General features: G+C 43.5%; 5 protein-coding genes across 8 annotated transcripts; 3 read left to right on the forward strand and 2 right to left on the reverse strand.

Annotated features, from left to right (window-relative positions):
- The first annotated feature begins 56 nt into the window (after positions 1-56).
- Positions 57-737, forward strand: LOC132197882 (dolichyl-diphosphooligosaccharide--protein glycosyltransferase subunit DAD1). Its single transcript, XM_059621471.1, has 2 exons — positions 57-369; positions 425-737. Exons 1-2 carry the CDS (start codon positions 156-158, stop codon positions 553-555), a joined length of 345 nt encoding a protein of 114 aa, XP_059477454.1. The 5' UTR covers positions 57-155; the 3' UTR covers positions 556-737.
- A 1,406-nt stretch (positions 738-2,143) lies between these two features.
- LOC132197874 (uncharacterized) lies at positions 2,144-9,006 on the reverse strand. Its single transcript, XM_059621463.1, has 7 exons — positions 8,852-9,006; positions 8,324-8,485; positions 6,799-7,383; positions 4,885-5,724; positions 3,517-3,685; positions 3,264-3,462; positions 2,144-2,980 (listed from the first exon to the last, which is right to left on the reverse strand). Exons 2-7 carry the CDS (start codon positions 8,456-8,458, stop codon positions 2,803-2,805), a joined length of 2,106 nt encoding a protein of 701 aa, XP_059477446.1. The 5' UTR covers positions 8,459-8,485; positions 8,852-9,006; the 3' UTR covers positions 2,144-2,802.
- Positions 8,947-11,324, forward strand: LOC132197876 (nucleolar protein 56). Of its 2 annotated transcripts, none has more exons than XM_059621465.1 (5): positions 8,947-9,095; positions 9,181-9,447; positions 9,495-9,918; positions 9,973-10,294; positions 10,658-11,324. In XM_059621465.1, the coding sequence occupies exons 2-5, from the start codon at positions 9,181-9,183 to the stop codon at positions 11,157-11,159; spliced, it is 1,515 nt and encodes a 504-aa protein (XP_059477448.1). In that variant the 5' UTR covers positions 8,947-9,095; the 3' UTR covers positions 11,160-11,324. The 2 variants fall into 2 exon arrangements, with proteins under 2 accessions (XP_059477448.1, XP_059477449.1); XM_059621466.1 differs by having other exon boundaries at positions 8,981-9,099.
- A 133-nt stretch (positions 11,325-11,457) lies between these two features.
- On the forward strand, positions 11,458-12,843 carry LOC132197060 (inositol monophosphatase 1). Its single transcript, XM_059620105.1, has 6 exons — positions 11,458-11,663; positions 11,723-11,856; positions 11,907-12,166; positions 12,224-12,329; positions 12,380-12,531; positions 12,587-12,843. Exons 1-6 carry the CDS (start codon positions 11,595-11,597, stop codon positions 12,691-12,693), a joined length of 828 nt encoding a protein of 275 aa, XP_059476088.1. The 5' UTR covers positions 11,458-11,594; the 3' UTR covers positions 12,694-12,843.
- Positions 12,844-12,888: 45 nt separating this feature from the next.
- Positions 12,889-16,592, reverse strand: LOC132196512 (protein HBS1). Of its 3 annotated transcripts, XM_059619225.1 has the most exons (14): positions 16,397-16,592; positions 16,274-16,342; positions 15,921-16,217; positions 15,833-15,868; positions 15,723-15,788; positions 14,868-14,996; positions 14,710-14,812; positions 14,412-14,660; positions 14,128-14,357; positions 13,844-14,077; positions 13,615-13,788; positions 13,354-13,553; positions 13,057-13,302; positions 12,889-13,011 (listed from the first exon to the last, which is right to left on the reverse strand). In XM_059619225.1, the coding sequence occupies exons 1-14, from the start codon at positions 16,437-16,439 to the stop codon at positions 13,003-13,005; spliced, it is 2,085 nt and encodes a 694-aa protein (XP_059475208.1). In that variant the 5' UTR covers positions 16,440-16,592; the 3' UTR covers positions 12,889-13,002. The 3 variants fall into 3 exon arrangements, with proteins under 3 accessions (XP_059475208.1, XP_059475210.1, XP_059475209.1); XM_059619227.1 differs by lacking the exon at positions 15,723-15,788 and having other exon boundaries at positions 16,397-16,591; XM_059619226.1 differs by lacking the exon at positions 12,889-13,011 and having other exon boundaries at positions 13,051-13,302.
- Positions 16,593-16,614: the final 22 nt, after the last annotated feature.

Genomic DNA, 16,614 nt, shown 5'->3' on the forward strand with positions numbered 1-16,614 from the left:
TGAATATTGGCGCCAAAAAACATGGCGGATCGAATCATCCTGCCAAGCATCCTGCATTTGATCGTGAATAAAGTAAGGAGGTGTTGGCAGGACAGGAATATTTTTGTGTACGTTTCTTCTCTCGACCCCGGCTGAGGATTGAATTGTTTTTCAAAATGAACAAGGCGAATTTGAATCAAGTCGTGTCCCGGTTTTACGGCGAGTACATGAAGACGACGCCGAAGCGGCTCAAGATCGTGGACGCGTACCTGCTGTACATCTTCCTGACCGGAGTGGTGCAGTTCGTGTATTGCTGCCTCGTCGGCACGTTTCCCTTCAACTCGTTCCTCAGCGGCTTCATCTCCAGCGTCTCGTGCTTCGTCCTCGGAGGTGCCTTAATTATTAATTTAACGATTCAATTTTCTAAAATTTGCATCCATTTCAGTCTGCCTGCGGTTGCAAGTGAACCCGGAGAACAAGAGCCAGTTCCTGGGCATCAGTCCGGAACGAGGATTCGCCGACTTCATTTTCGCCCACATCATTCTGCACTTGACCGTCATCAATTTCATCGGCTGAGAATTAATAAGAAGCAGATACATTCCGCTGTTCAAAAGAAAAGTCAAATTATATTAAATTGCATTTGCTGATTATATGTTTGAAAAACGTCAATTTGTTTTGTATTGATGTTGAAATCTTTATATTAATTTGAAAGAATAAAATATGGTTCACAAAAGAGTGTGATTGAATTTCATAACTAATTTAACTTTTTCATTTTAATGTGCAATGATTTGAATCCTAATTTTGAAACTTTTATCAAAATTAAATCAGAAATGTATGTGAACAACAGTTTGTTTTTATTGGATTGCAAATTGTACAATCAAACCAAAATTGTTTTTGCACTGTTCCTTACGATTTACCATGTTAGACCTACTCTTAACAATAAGAGATGTAAAAACATTAACATTTTCTTTTAGTACCAATTCTCAACGATAAAGTATTGAACCGAAAACAGAAATTATAATATGTAATTAATTTGTAGGAACAAAATTGTCGGTGGCAATTTTTTGAATATTGCGACATTTATATCGAGTGCAGAGAAAGTGGAAGTGCGAATCGAGGAAAATCGCTATTTACAGAGTTCGGCAAACTTATTGCTTGGCAAAAACAACAAAACAGTTATTCACAATCTGATTTTGCAGTTTTTCTTCTAAACTATTTAGTCAACAACAAAAGTTATAATTATCTTCTCAATTGCAGATTTTCGAACAAAATTCAATTCAGAATTCGTCCCAAACTCGGTGGCTAAAAGTTACACGCACTACATTATTTTCTTTTTTGTCAAACAGTCGAAAGCAACTGAGTCGTGAATTAGTTGTCGCCGGTGTCGTTCTGCCCGATTACACAACAGGGTGCTTAATTCGCAGTTTGTAATACACAAGCCTCTCTCTACAAGTGCTCCAGCATTTTGAATTATTTCTCCACAGAGCAAAGAACAAGTGTACTCTTGTCAGGTGTGGCAAAGCAAATATACAGTCCAAAGGTATATGAATATCAGCTTTTTTTTCTTTGAAAATTCAGTCAAATTTGGAGCCGTGTCTAAACTCTCCTCGTCCCCCTCCCCCCACAGTATCACACCTAAAAAGTGCAAAAATTTTCAGCATTTTGTATGTGTTTCGTCTCCGCGCTTGAACGGTGCAAGGAGCAGTCTTCACTCGAGGCTTGGTGAAATATATTGTGACAACATTCTTTGTTTAAATCCACGACAACAACATTTCCGAAAGGGCGCCTCACCGGATTAAGGCGCGTGTTTCTCATCTTGATTTGCATGGATGGGAAGAGATTTTTATAACAATCGAGAGCAGATGATTCTTCGTTCGTACGTAAATTGGATACATTTAAAATACACATGTAAGCTCTTAGTTTTAATACCGCACTCACCATCATTTGTGGAATTCTTTCTTCAAAAAACGAACAACCGGTGTGTCTACCAGAGCTTGGCTCCAAAGTCACTAATTTTAGTTCAAACAAATTCTGGGCAAAGCAAATTTCCTCTGTGATATGCTTGTATTCTTGTCCGGTTGCTTTTTACTCGCTAAATTGACAAGAGATTGTTTTTGTTTGTAATTTAAAAAAAAAATGAAAAAGCTTCTCTATCTGACATTGAAAAACACGTTTTTTTTTTTACATTTTCATCGGGAAATGATGGTTATGCACGGTATGTATTTATCACAAACATATTTCCTTGGTCAAAACATGATTATTGGCAATAATAATTGTATGATTACTTACGAGCTAGACATGCTTTCTTTCTTTCTTTTGCTACGTAACTGCATATTTCAAAGCCCATATTAGTAACTGACCAACTAGAAATTACCGTAGAGAGTGCTAATGTAGTTTTCTTCCTTTAGTTTAGCTTTGCCGGCACGCACACTAAATTACAAATCAATCTCACTCTCGGATTTAGCAAATTAACGTAAATCACCATTGTTGGCTAAAATTATTCCTGTGAGATGCGCCAAAACATGGAAGCTTTTAAATCATGACTAGATTTCACTAACAAAGGGATTCGACGCCACAACCAAAAGGAATGATTCTTCCGAACAGGCCAGCGAGTTCGTTGCAGAGGAATTTTTTACTATTAACGACGGTCCGAGTCAAGCATTCACATCTCAGTCACTGTGCAAATTGCCGCCGCTTTCTTTAGAAGAAATGATTGTTTTTATACTTGCAAAGTGTGCACACAAGCGGCTCGAAGCAACACAAGACTTTTACGAAAGCTGCGAAACTCGTTTTTTTTTTTTAGATCCCGGGCGAGCGGCGCACTCAGGAAAGAGGCCGGTGCGGCACAAACGATAACAAGTCGGAGCCGCTGCTGCCCGAGTTCTCCTCCTCCAGCTGCTGCTCCACGTAGTAGTGCGGCGTGCTCAGGTATTCGATCACTCGGCGAGGCAGCGGCAATTCCGGGATCATATCCTTCCTCACCATTTTTAGTATGACAAACCTGCAAATTCAAATTTGGTCAGTGAAATTTTTTAAATTGAGACTACAAATTAAAAAAAAGTCCAGGACTTAATCCAAATTGAATAGTTACTTTTCTAAAAATCTGGATTTCAAAAAATAAATTTACAAATAAGTTACATTTTAATGTCAAAATTGAGTGAAAGCAGGACTAACTTTAAAAAGGTCATTCAACCCAGGCTTTAAAACGGTGTATTATTTTGTTAAATTAATAATACAATCGATGCTTAAAGATTTAAAAAAAGTAAAATGATGTCATTTCTGACCGGCACATGTGCTTGAGACTGGAAACCTGCTTGAAGCGAGACACGGGGTGCAGCAGTTGGACCCTCATGGGGCCGAGAACAGGGCGTCGGTGCAGGAAAAACAGGTAACGGCCACTGCGGGAATGTTCGACGGCGTTCTCGATGAAGTCCACTATGGTGTGACTCTTGAACTTTGTGCAGCTCCCAAAACTGAAGTTTCCTGTTGACAATTTTCAGTGTTATAAGATCTGATTCCGGAGGCCTCGGTACTTGCCTTGATCGTGCTCGATCCGAACGTGTCGAACGTTCCCATTCAGCCGGAATGACAAGGAAAATATGTAGTGCTGGTCGCTGCTATCACGGACGATGAACGAACCGTCGGGCTCAGTTGACAAGACTTTCTCAGCCGCCTCTCCCGAGATGGGACCCCAATACCAGCCGTACTGCAACAACATTGTTGATTTCAGTCGAGTGATTCAAATAAAATAATTATGCGAATAAGATCAATTATTACATTCATCTCGTGTTTACGCGGATGATGAATCAGATTCTACAATGAATAAGGTTTAGAAATTCCGTATAAAATTAAGTTTTGACACAGAACAAGCTGATTTTTTTTACAAGTAATAAGAAGCTGAAAAATCATTTCCGTATCGCTTCTGTCACAATCTTAATGTGATTATTTTAATTTTAATTAACTTAAAACGGCAAAAAAACTTTGGTTCTTAATTGACTTGGACGTGTTTTCTTGATGGTTCTAGTAAGACAAAAATATGAACTTGGAGATAGAAATAGAAAGAAATAGTTCAGACCCCGTTTCGGTACAAAATATATAAATGATTCGGAGCAATAAGAAAAATTTTGTTTTAAAGTTTTACTTAAATGGATGTGTGGCCCAGGGTTATTGTTTTACAAGAAAATGTTACTTACAAAAGTTGTAGGAAATTTAATCCTGCACATTTTATGCAATTAATTTTTTCTCCTTAATCCAATAGGAAACTCACTAGAATAGCAGGAATGTTGGAATATGTGGTTTACGTCAAATTTTTGCTCAATCATACGGACGAAAAATCGCCTATCGCCCAAGGTGTGGCCCATACGTATGATGCCAATTTTTAAAAATCTCATCTGTCTTTCAAATTTGAGGGACAGAAGTTGACTGGCCTGAATTTAATTTTGACCCATAACGTTCGCATTGAGCAAAAATTTGAAGCAAACCACATTTTCGCACGTTCCTGCTTATCTAGTGCTTTTCCTATTGGATTCAGAAGAAAGTAGTAAATACATCAAATGTGAAGGATTAAATTTCCTACAACTTTTGTTTCAAACATTTTCTTGTAAAACAATTACCCTGGGCAACAAATCCAATTTAGTAAAACTTAGGAAGTAATTTGGTTTTTTCAATTATTTGTTAGTTTTAAACCAACAGTCTGAAATATTTCCTAATTTCTGTCTCTTGTAGACCACAATTTTGTCTTTCCAGAACCATCAAGAAAACATGTCTAAGTCAATTAACCAAAGTTAATTCGGAAATTAAAATTTCCAAAAATTTCAAATTGAGAAATTGAGACAGACGCATTTGGGGAATTCAGCTTTGAAATTGATTTGATCTATTTCGACTGGACTTGCAAACAAAACTCACGTCTTTGACTTTCTGAATGCTGGAGGCGAAGGCGACGTTGCTCTCCTCGGCCAGCTCCGGGGGCTGCGCGTCGTCCTCCTTGATTCGCAGCAGCTGGATCTCCTCCTCGTCCACCTCGAGGGTGGGGAAATCGTTGTTGTTGTTGTGCGTGGAGGGGGGCAGGGGCGGCAGGGCCCTGTGCGAAAAGGGCGCCCTCGCGTTCTCCCCTCCGCCGACGCCGTAGTTGACGCTCTCGAGGACGATCCCGCTGGGCGCCGGCGGCTCCTGGATCACCTTGTCCTGCGGCTTGGGCTTGTCAGGGTCGCCGCCCTGCACCTTCTTGAACCTGAAGATGCTGCACAGGGTCTGCTTGATGCTGTTGGAGAAGCTGCTGCACTTGCGCGAGGGTTTGTCGTCGCGCCCTTCGATGCTCTTCGACTTCTTCATCTTGATGCTGTTGATGAAGGTGGCCTTGCGCAGGGTGGGCGTCGTCCGCTGCACCACCGGCGGCGGCGCCGCCGCCGGCATCTTGGGCTCGGAACTGGGCCTGGCGCGCGGCTTCTCGCTGCGCCGCTCCATCGAGTCGCTGGAACTCGAGTACAGGTTCTGCAGGTACTCGCGCACCTCCTGCAGGGTCATGTGCACCGGTTCCTTGGACCGGCCCGAGCACTCGTTGCTCGAGTGCGACGGCCCCGGCCGCCGCGACGTCGCCGGCATCGAGTGCCGCTTGCTGCCCTCCAGGGTCTCGGCGCTCGCCCTTGTCGCCGAGTTTCGCCCGCTCCGACGACTCCGCCTGCTCGTCGCCGCCGAGTGACCCGTCTCGGAACTGCTCGAGGTGTGCCGTCGCTTCTTCCGATGCACCTGCAACAACCACATTAGAATTCAAATAAATCGGGCAAAAACATCAAAGCAATAAAGTATTTATTTGAACATTTCTAATAATTTAAGGATCAATTTATTTCACTTGAACTTTCCACATTTCAAAAGTAGCAAAGAAATATTTGACCAAAATATTTTACTGAACTCAAATTAAATCAACTTTACCGAATAAGTGTGAACCTTAAAGGGGTTGACAATTTGTGCGGAACAAGAGATAATTTTGGGATGTTTTGGCATAGATTGAATTGATTTTTCGTCACCTTCAAGAAATTGACATATTTAACTTTTCGTCCATCAGGGTGCGAGTTATTGGCAAAACAAGAATTTTAGGCGGAAGCCATCTTGGATTTAAAAAATATTAGTTAAAATTAAGAAGAGATATTTGCAAAAAACGGCCCAATTAATTTTCATGGAAATTTTTACATTTCCCAAAAAATCTCATTGTTAGTACTGAATTTTTGAAATTAACATTGTTTCCGATGGGCATTGTCTAAAATAATTTTATCCTCAAAATCTGGCCTTAATTGATAAAAAAATTTACGAAATCACGTTCAAAGCACCCGAATTAAGAAGGAAAATAAAATCAATATAGTCGATGGGACTGTCGGATGGAATTAAGAGATTTGCCCCTGAAATTTATCTACTGGTTCAAAAATTTAAAAACTTAGACAAAAATTAAAGTTAAAAAAGGTTTTTTTTTTGCGAAGTATGCTATCAGTAATTTTCATATTATATTCTACAAAAAAAAAATTTCACACTTCCTAAAATTTAAAATTTTTATTTTGAGACATTCAATTAGAAGAAACCATGTAGCAATGTCAAATCTTCCAAAAGTAATCACTAATTCTACGATAATTTGCATAAATTTTAATATCCAGAATAAATCTTTATCACTGCTAAATAAATAGTTTGAATTAGTCAAATTTAAAGAAATACAGAAAGTTTGAAAAAATGATTTGAGAAGTAATGAAATGAGAAAAATATAGTATTTTAAATTAGGAAAAAATACCTTTTAACCCAGCAAAAAAGATTATACATATTTTACAATTTTTATACCTTTCGTTTGTGCTTGCGGTGGTCGGCGCTGTCCTGGTGGACGGTGTCGACGGGCAGGGTGTAGATGTCGCTGTCGATGGGCACGTTGTAGATTTCGCTCATGTCGCCGAGCAGGAGGTCGTGCGACATGGCCAAGGTGATGAAGCTGGAGTCGTCGGCGGCCTTGGTGCGCGGGATGCTGAGCGAGTTGTGCGAGATGGAGAGGCGCGACGAGGCCAGCGAGCCGACCGAGCCGGGCCGGTGGTGGCACGGGCTGAACGGGATCTCGGGCGTCCAGCAGAGGCGCGGCGCGCTGTCCTTGCGCCGCCCCCGCCGCAGCAGGGACGCGCTCGGGTGGCACTCGTGCGAGCACTCGATGGCCCACGTGATCTGGCTCGAGGCGGCCAGGGCGTCCGTGATCACGTCGGCCACCAGGCCCTTGGCGAACTTCTCCACCAGCCGCTTGCGAGGCGCGTCCTGGAACTCAGGCGGCGGCGCCACCGGCTGCTGCCACTCGGCCACCACAGGCACCTTCTTCAGGGTGTCAAAGTCCTCGCAGCTCATCCCGTTCTCCGGCCGCACCGCCTCCTCTTCACTCTCCTGCACCTGAAATAAATTAATAAATTTAGTTGTTGATGTTTAAATTTAAAGTAGAATTTCAATATAAATGAAATACAATAAATCCTACTCAATTTTTTTTTTCAAATATGATGGAAAAAGCCTAATCTTCTCATTTTTAACTCATCCAAAGAGACCATTTTCAGTCTTTCGAACGCTATTTAAAAATAATTTATATTTTCAAAACCGCTCGTTCAAAAATTCTGAAAATTTGCATATTGATGCAAAATTAATGCCGCGTCTTTTGGCTTCAGATTTTTTTGTTAGGTTGCCTATTATAAAGGGGCACAAAACTTTATATTTTGACCTTTCGCCAGGGTCAATGACCTTTGGCCTAGAAACTTGATCACCATTTAGAGAAGATACCTTGGTTCATTATCTCCCACCGTGAAAATTAAAAAATCTTTACCGAAATTAATTTGGCAGTAGTTTTAGTAAATCCATATTGGATTTTTAAAAATATGAATTTTTTTCATTAAGTGAGTGCTGTAGAAACCAATATATTAACTATCATCATATTTGATTTTAGAAATCAATTAAATCAAAGTGTTCACAAATTTGCATAATTGACTCGAACACGTCCAACATGCAAAAAACGACGTTTTTCAATCTTCAATTTAACTTTTTTCAAAAATTTACGCGGTGACCCCCAATTTTCTGGTAACACATTCGTAGCAGGGTTGTCAAGGAACATGCTGGTGGGTCACAAACCCTTGCCAAAGGGATTTTTCTTGGCTTAAAATGCAATAAAACGATTTCAATGAAAATTTTACATGTTAACTTCAAATGCATTTTTCTCGAAAATATTCGCGGTGACCCCCCATTTTCTTGTTATAAAAATGATCCCTATGATCCAAACTAATAGATTTGCTGGAGGATTATGCGGATTATAAGGTGTTTTAATCCTCTTTAAAAATTTGGAACGCACCTCCATGGGCGCACTGCTCTCCTCGCTGGACAGCGAAGAACCGCTGAATCCGCTCATCAAAAGGAGGCCGCTGTCGTCGCTGGATGGGAAGCCCTGAGACCACGACAGACCTCCTGACAAAGGGGGCGAATCCATCACTCAAGCCATCTTCACTCGGCGACCCTGAAAAATCAAACCAAATTTGAGAAAGAAAAAAAACAAACGTAGAAAAGTGAAACTTGAGGCGCCCCAAATTTAACATCAGGTTGCGGAGAGCTCCGATTTGGGCTTTCCTCGACCTTTTCAAAGGGTTTCATCGCGACCTGAAGCCCCTGAAGGTGGGCCGAGATGTCAACAAGGGCCTGTCAGCTCGCAAATCATGTCAAAGGTGAGCAAGCGTATGGCCGATTTGAATCGATTTGTGCGCGCCCACGCACGCCTGGGCCCCCATTGGGCCGCTTCCCCCGCCCCTCCGCCGCGGCCGAAACGTGACGGAAGCGCGTTCGGCCGCCGAAAAATTGCCCGCGCCGCCCAAATCGCGATTTTCACCTTGCCATCTCCTGCGAATCCTTCTTCAATATTGGCCATGATGATTCATTTTCCTGTTCCCCGCTCCGGTCAAGTGGTTCGCGTTTCGTGCTCCGCGTTCAAGGGTGGGGGAACTGCAGAGGGGATGAAGGGGAAATCCAAGATGGCGCGCCACAACACGTGAACGCAACGCGGCTGCAGTGTTTTTGCGTGCGATTTGATGCCGAATTGTGAATAAGAAGGAGCGAAACAGACCAAGTCGGACGTGAGTACGGGCGGCGGAAACCCTTTTCCCGCGTCAGGTCGCGAATTCAGGTCCCTGACCTTTAGTGCTTTGTTTTATTCCGCAGATGGATTTGTACGTGCTGTTCGAGCACGCTGCCGGCTATGCCCTCTTCAGGGTCAAGGAATTCGAGGACATCGGCGCTCTGCTGCCGCAGGTCGAGGCCTCCGTCACCGACCTGAGCAAGTTCAACTCGGTGGTCAAACTGGTCGGCTTCGCGCCCTTCAAGACGGCGCTCGTCGCCCTCGAGAGCATCAACAGCATCTCGGAAGGCGTTTTGCCCGAAGACCTCAACCTGTTCCTCGAGACGTACCTTCCGAAGAGCACGAAAAAGGTGAATTTGATATGAATTAAAAAATAAAATTACTAATTTCATTTCAGGGCAAAATCACTCTGGGGGTGATTGAGCCGAAGCTGGCCGCGGCCATCACGGAGGCTCTGGGCACCAAGTGTCTGCACACGGGCGTCGTTCCTGAAATCGTGCGGGGCATCCGCGCCCACTTCCACCAGCTGGTCAAGGGCTTCACCCTCGAGACCTCAGGCAAGGCCCAACTCGGTCTCGGCCACAGCTACTCGAGGGCCAAAGTCAAGTTCAACGTCAACAGGGTGGACAACATGATCATCCAGAGCATCGCCCTGCTGGACCAGATGGACAAGGACGTCAACACGTTTGCCATGCGCATCAGGGAGTGGTACTCGTACCACTTCCCCGAGCTCGTCAAAATCGTCCCCGACAACTACATGTACGCCAGGGTCGCCCAATACATCAAGAACAGGAAGGAACTGTCCGAAGAGAACCTTCCAGGTATTCTATCCACAAATGAATTTAACAAGAAACTTCTAATTTCTAATTCCTCAGGTCTGGAGGAGTTGGTTCAGGACGAATCGAAGGCTCAGGCCATCCTGGGTGCTGCAAGGTCCTCCATGGGCATGGACATCTCCCCTGTTGATCTGATCAACATCGAGATGTTCGCCAAGAGGGTGGTCGCGTTGGCCGATTACCGCAAAAGCCTCTCCCACTACCTGAACAGTAAAATGGAGTCGGTGGCTCCGAACCTGGCTACCTTGATCGGGGATCAGGTTGGCGCCCGACTCATTTCTCACGCAGGTTCCCTCACCAACCTGGCTAAATATCCAGCTTCGACGCTTCAAATTCTCGGTGCAGAAAAGGCCTTGTTTAGGTAAATTTCAATATCAAGAAAAAAAAGCAATTTTAAAAGATAATTGAAATTGACTTCAATATTAATTCATTTATTGGACTTTCAAAAGCCGTAAAAAAATCAGTTTTGGAAATAAATTTATATTTAGTCTTTGAATCAAATGTCTTTAGAAACTGTTCATTAATATAAATTTTACGAGTAATCTTTGTGTAATTCTAAAAGAGATTAATTAGTATTATTGATTTAATTAAAGTTTAAAGCAATTAGATGAAAATCACAAAAAAAAAATAGAAATTTCTTTTAAGACAGATGAGTTTTCCTAATTGTTTTTCAATTCATTTCATTTTAAAAATGACTAATAATCTAATTGATTTAAATTTCCAGGGCTTTGAGGACGAGAAGTAACACTCCTAAGTACGGTCTTCTGTTCCACTCGAGCTTCATCGGGCGGGCCGGCCCGAAGGACAAAGGTCGCATCTCGCGGTACATCGCGAACAAGTGCTCGATCGCGGCGCGTCTCGACTGCTTCGCTGACATCCCGACCAACGTGTTTGGCGAGAAGCTGAAGCAGCAGGTGGAGGACAGGCTGACCTTCCTCAAGGGCGGCGACAAGCCGCCCACCAACATCTCCGTCATGGAGGACGCGCTGGCCGAGGCGGCCGTCCAGGCCGACAAAAAGCGCAAGAAGAAAAAGAAGAAGAAATCCAAGGTGAACGGCGTCAACGGCGACGCCCAGCCTGCCGAAGAAGAAGAAGAACCGGCCAAGAAGAAAAAGAAGAGCCTAGTTGCGGAAAACAACGGCGACGAGGTGGAAACGAACGGGGAAAGCAGTCCTAGGAAGAAGAAAAAGAAGAAGAAAAGCAAGGCCGCTGACGACGACGAGTAAAAATATTTGAACACTGAAATCTTTCATGCGCAAATCGCGCAATTCAAAAACCATAATTTTATCAAGATTTTTGCTGCAGACCTTCAGCAACTCCTTTTAAAGCATTTTACTGCAATCTTTTCATTTTTATTTTGTCAATTAAAAATTGAAAATTACTATTGAAAACATGGAAATTATTTGATTTTCATCACACCTTTTTAGTTTTTAAATTTGGTGGCAGTTTTGGGTTATTTATGGAGACCAACCCTCGCCCCTTTCGTAGAATGAGGAACACTTTTACTTGACAAGTGGGTGTGTCCGTCCTATTGTCATTGCTCGGCCGAACGGGGCCAGTTCAAATTGAATTTGCAAACCGAGGTTGAGCGCTCATGAAATAGAGTTGTTAGTCAGTTGGAATTTTGCATTTGCGGAGTCGACACTGGAAAGAAGAGCAACATGAGCGGCGGCATTGACCTCGATCTCTGTTATTCGGTCGTATTGGAACTTGTCAAAACTGCCGAAGAGGTTTGCCCTCCCATCTCACTAGAAACCATTAAGCATATAATAATTGTATAATTTGACAGCTCATTAGGAATGGAATAAATTCCGCAAAGGAGGTACAGCACAAGAGCTGCGAGGTTGACCTTGTGACAGAAACGGACCAGCAAGTGGAAAAACTGCTCATATCAGGGTTGCGAGCAAAGTTTCCTGACCACAAGTAAAATTTATTATTTTAATTAAAAAATTACATTTAATTGTTATTGCTAGGTTCATAGGAGAAGAATCGACAGCCGACGGCCAGAAGAATGAACTGACCGACGCGCCAACCTGGATCATTGACCCTGTCGACGGCACCATGAATTTTGTGCACTCTTTTCCTCACGTCTGCATTTCCATCGCCCTTCTCGTCAACAAAGTTCCCGAGATCGGAATCATCACCAATCCGGTTCTGGGCCAATTTTTCGAAGCTCGGAAGGGTCAGGGCGCCCTTCTTAATGGAAAAAAGATCCAGGTCTCGGCGGTCAAAGGTGGCAATTATTACAAAAAGATGAAATCAAATAATTAAAAAATGAGGAAATTTCCAGACCTATCCAAAGCACTGTTGAGCTACGAGGTCGGAACAAGCAGAGACCCGGAAAAAATGAAGGTCGTCTTGAAAAATGTCAACACCCTCGTCCCTTTGGCTCACGGGTAACAATGATAATATTGACTTTCTGTTATAATAAACTTGAGTAATTCAGGATTCGCTGCCTCGGGTCCGCAGCCTTGAACATGGCAATGGTCGCCATGGGTGCGTCCGACTCGTACATTGAGTTCGGCATCCACGCTTGGGACATTGCTGCCGGGGACTTGATTGTTCGGGAGGCCGGTGGAGTGGTCATTGACCCTGCTGGTAACTTTTATTAATAAATCAAGAAATAACCATCAAAATGGTGTGATTATTATAGGAGGCGAATTTGACGTGATGAGTCGACGCTGTCTGTGCGCCAGTTCGATTGAGCTGGCCAAGGAGATTGTGACCCACATTGAACAATACTACCCAGGACGAGACTAATTAACTCAACCAAAGAACAATCAAAATTATTCCATATGTTAATTTCAGTTTAAATTATCTAGTCTTAGGAAATGCAGAGATATATTTTAAAGTTGATTAATTCAGTGACCTGCATTTCACTTGTTGATGTGAAAATAAAATATTATTTTACAAAACAAAACGAGGCAGTGGTTTTTTTCTAAAGTAAATAAATAATCATGCTTTATACTCCCAATTTATTTTCCAAATTAAGTAAAAAAGAAAAATGATAGTTTTACATCAGTTTTCCGTAAGTAGTCCTAGTACCAGTCTGTCAGTCCTTTGAATCCGTTAGTAAATCTATTTCAAAATTTTAAGTAGTATCAATGAAATTGCAAATCAAACCTTATTGACTAATCCAGCCGCTATGGTCACTCCCGACGACCTCAACATAAACCTTCCCAGCTCCTTGACGTCCCTGTAAAGCTCGAGTCCGACAGGTCGATTTAGGGTGATTTCGACAACGGCGCTCGTGTTCTTGGGTAGACAACGAGGGTGACGCTTGATCACTTCGCCAGAGCCTCGATTCAACTGAGAAATCAGTTTTGTGACCACCGCCTGCTCGACAAGCGACTGCGAGTGGAAGAAAACCTGAAAAAACGATTTTTTTATAAAGGAAAGATCAACAATTTGATCATTTACAGGGAAGCCTTGAGTAATAGGGAACTGCAGATTGAACAGAACGATTCTTGCTTCGATTCGAGAGGTGGCAGGAATGGGGTGCAGCGGATCACACAGAATGTAGCCCAGACAGACATTCTGCATGTCGATGCCAGATAGGGTGACGGTCACCTGATCGCCCGCAAATGCAACTTGGCACGGCATTTCCTCCAAAGTCAGACCTTTTTTTTTAAAAAAACAATGAAATTTTTTCTGGTAACAATTATTAAAAAATTCAGTTACCCTTGACAAAGGCCTGCTCTCCTTGGGGCTGCACCAGCACTTTGTCCCCCACCTGAATGGAACCACACTCGACCCGCCCACTCACGCAGAATCCGGTTCCAGTTCCTTTGAAAATGTCATTTATCGAAAGCCTGAATGACTTGGAAATGGGCCTTTCTGGGATTTTGAATTTGTCTGAAAAGCATTACAATTAAAATTATGAAAAAATTTATTTAAAAAAAAAATGTACCAATTGCTTCGACCAAACAAGGTCCGTGGTACCACTTGAGAAGAGCGTCCTCGGTGGGAGATTTAGTCAGATTTTCACCCGAAAGACCGCTGCAGGGAACAAAACTGACGTCAGTGTCTCGATAACCAGCCTGTCTGAGAAAGGCGCCGAGCTTGTTTGCGATTTCCAAAAACCTCGTCTGATCCCAGCTGACCGTGTCTAGTTTGTTGACAACCACCACTAGCTGGCTCACCCCTGCAATAACATTTTGTATTAATTTATCATTTTAGAATAAAAAAGCAAACCCAATGATCTGACGAGCAAAGCGTGCTCCCTGGTTTGTCCGCCACTTTCGAAACCAGACTCGAACTCGCCCCGTCCAGCATCGACAACTAAAACTGCCGCGTCTGCTTGAGTCGCTCCACTGATCATGTTCGGAATGAAATCCTTGTGTCCGGGAGCGTCCAAGATGAGAACGCTTTTGGTTGGCGTCTCGAATCTGGACTGTCCAATGTCCATTGTGATTCCTCGAGTTCTGCAATCCAAGTTTTTTCATGAAGAAGCAAAGATTAAAAGCAAAATTGCAAACCTCTCTTCTCCAGTTTCGTCCAAGATCCAGGCGTACATGAAGGATTGCTTTCCGAGTTTTTTGCTCTCCTGCTCGTACTTGTGCATCGTCCGCTGGTTGACCTGCCCAAGGTCGTACAGAAGGTGGCCCATCAGGGTGCTTTTTCCTGCGTCGACGTGGCCGATGACGACCATGTGCAGAAGAGGTTTGATTCCCGAGCGCTCCTCGTTGTACCGAGCGACGGCAGCCTCCCCTCGAAGCTCTCTGTGTCTGCAAATTTACAAGTAAAATTTGCTTTCAGGATAAATTAATTGCTTACTTGGCCAGAGCCGCTTCCTTTTCGGCGGCCACGTCCGAAAGGGGGGATTGGGACCTGGGCGAAGTTTCCATCGGCTCCACCCTCAAGCTTCCGTCTTTCTGGCCTGAAAGTTATTAATTTAGCGATTTTAATTTTTTTAAACGAAAAGATTTAATTACCAGACTTGGGTGTGACTTCAAAACCCTTGGTTATGTTCAAGGTTTTGGCCTTGGCGACTTTTACAGGTTCAGGAGTGGACGTCATCAGAGGCACTGCATCAATACCGAGATCTGGTTTCGAAGGCAGAACTGAAATTTCAATTCGTTGGTTATTCATCCACTTTTTGGAACAATTGAACTTACCAAACGTTTTAAAATAATAACAATATTAAAAAAAAAAAAAAACAAGCAGAAATAATTACCGCAGTTTATTTGTAAAGTAAAATGCTTATTTAATTTATAAATTACAAGTCAAAGCTAAAACTTTTTGTTCAGTGATCTCAACACCTTGTCGTCAGGGGAGGGAGAATTGAAGCCGAAGCGGGGGATGGACGATTTGACTGGGTAGGGGTCCAAGTAGACCGGAATGAATTTGCGCAGCCACTTTCTGCAAATGATCGTGCCCAGGTTCGACGACCTCCGGGTCAGGAGGTTTGACCCAAGGCCCAGCAGAGAGTCTGCTTTTTGTTTGACCAGGTCAAGTTCGAGGTCATAGCAGTGGGCGGCTTTTCGGGCTTTGATCTTGACAGGCACATTGTTCTCCTTGGCAGTCAAATCAACCCTGGCAAGTCCAAAGGAGGGAGGGGGAGGCAGGTCAAGAAGGGTCGGCGGCGGCGGGCCGACCAGGGCGGAGGACAGGTCAATGTCGCCTGCGGCCAGGGTAAAGTCCATGGGAGGTGGTGGAGGCAAAAGGGCCAAATTGGTCATGGGAGGTACGAGGGCGGCACTCAGGTCAATCGAAGAAGGTGCAGACGAGGAGAGATCAAAAGGTGGCCGCAGACCAAATTTTGATTGGATTTTGAAACTGAATCTTACCTTGCCAATCAAGAACAGAACCGAGCATCAACATGGAACAAAATAATGTTTGTTTAATTTTTAAATCTTGAATTTTTAATAATTAAAAAGACTTTTAATTTGATAATCACCTTTTTCTCTAGGTTCAGCAGCTGCAGTCTTTGAAGCTACAAAACAATTAAAAATTAGACAGAATTATTTGAGCCAAAATCTGCAGACCTTTTCCAGCAGTCGAGTTGAGCACCGCGTCCAGCGATCGGTGCAGGTCAAAACCATTCTTGACAATGGTGTCGATGAGCAACCGCTCCGGAGTGGACTCGCCGATGACATTGCGAATTTCATCGAGACACGACTGCAGACGCGCCTCGTCCAATTCGTTCAGCCGAGGCCTGGTTTGCGGAGACAAAGACTGCTCGTGGCCTTCCTCGGCGTCCTCGTCTTCCTCAGCTATGCCGTCCTTGTCCTTGATGAACGCAGACATTTCCGACTGCCTCGACCGGTCGAACATGAATTGCTCTGCGAAATCAGTTTAAATTAAATCATAATTCCGGGACAAACTCGGACAAACTGACCGACGCTGGGCGAAATGCTGTAGTCGTCCTCGACCGAGTGGCCGTAAACATCGTCATAGCCATCGCACTCTGCAAAAATCGCACAAATCAACGATGGAGCAACAAACAAGACTCGAATCTTACCGTCCGAATAGTTGAGACTGCGGACGTCTCTGTGTCGGGACATGTTGTCTGACTCAAAGGAGCTTAGTTAGCTGTCTAGACTCATGGATTGTGGCTCTGAAAAAGGTTTTAAGGTTATTTCCCGATAAAAACTGGCAAAAAAGGACGATGCGTCGTGCTTGTGTTTTGGTTTTCTCGGAGGACGCTGATTGGAGGAAAACCATGCCTTCCTTTCGGCA

This window comes from Neocloeon triangulifer, unplaced genomic scaffold (genome assembly GCF_031216515.1).
Source record: "Neocloeon triangulifer isolate White Clay Creek 2 clone unplaced genomic scaffold, ASM3121651v1 ptg000012l, whole genome shotgun sequence".
Lineage (NCBI taxonomy): Eukaryota > Metazoa > Arthropoda > Insecta > Ephemeroptera > Baetidae > Neocloeon > Neocloeon triangulifer.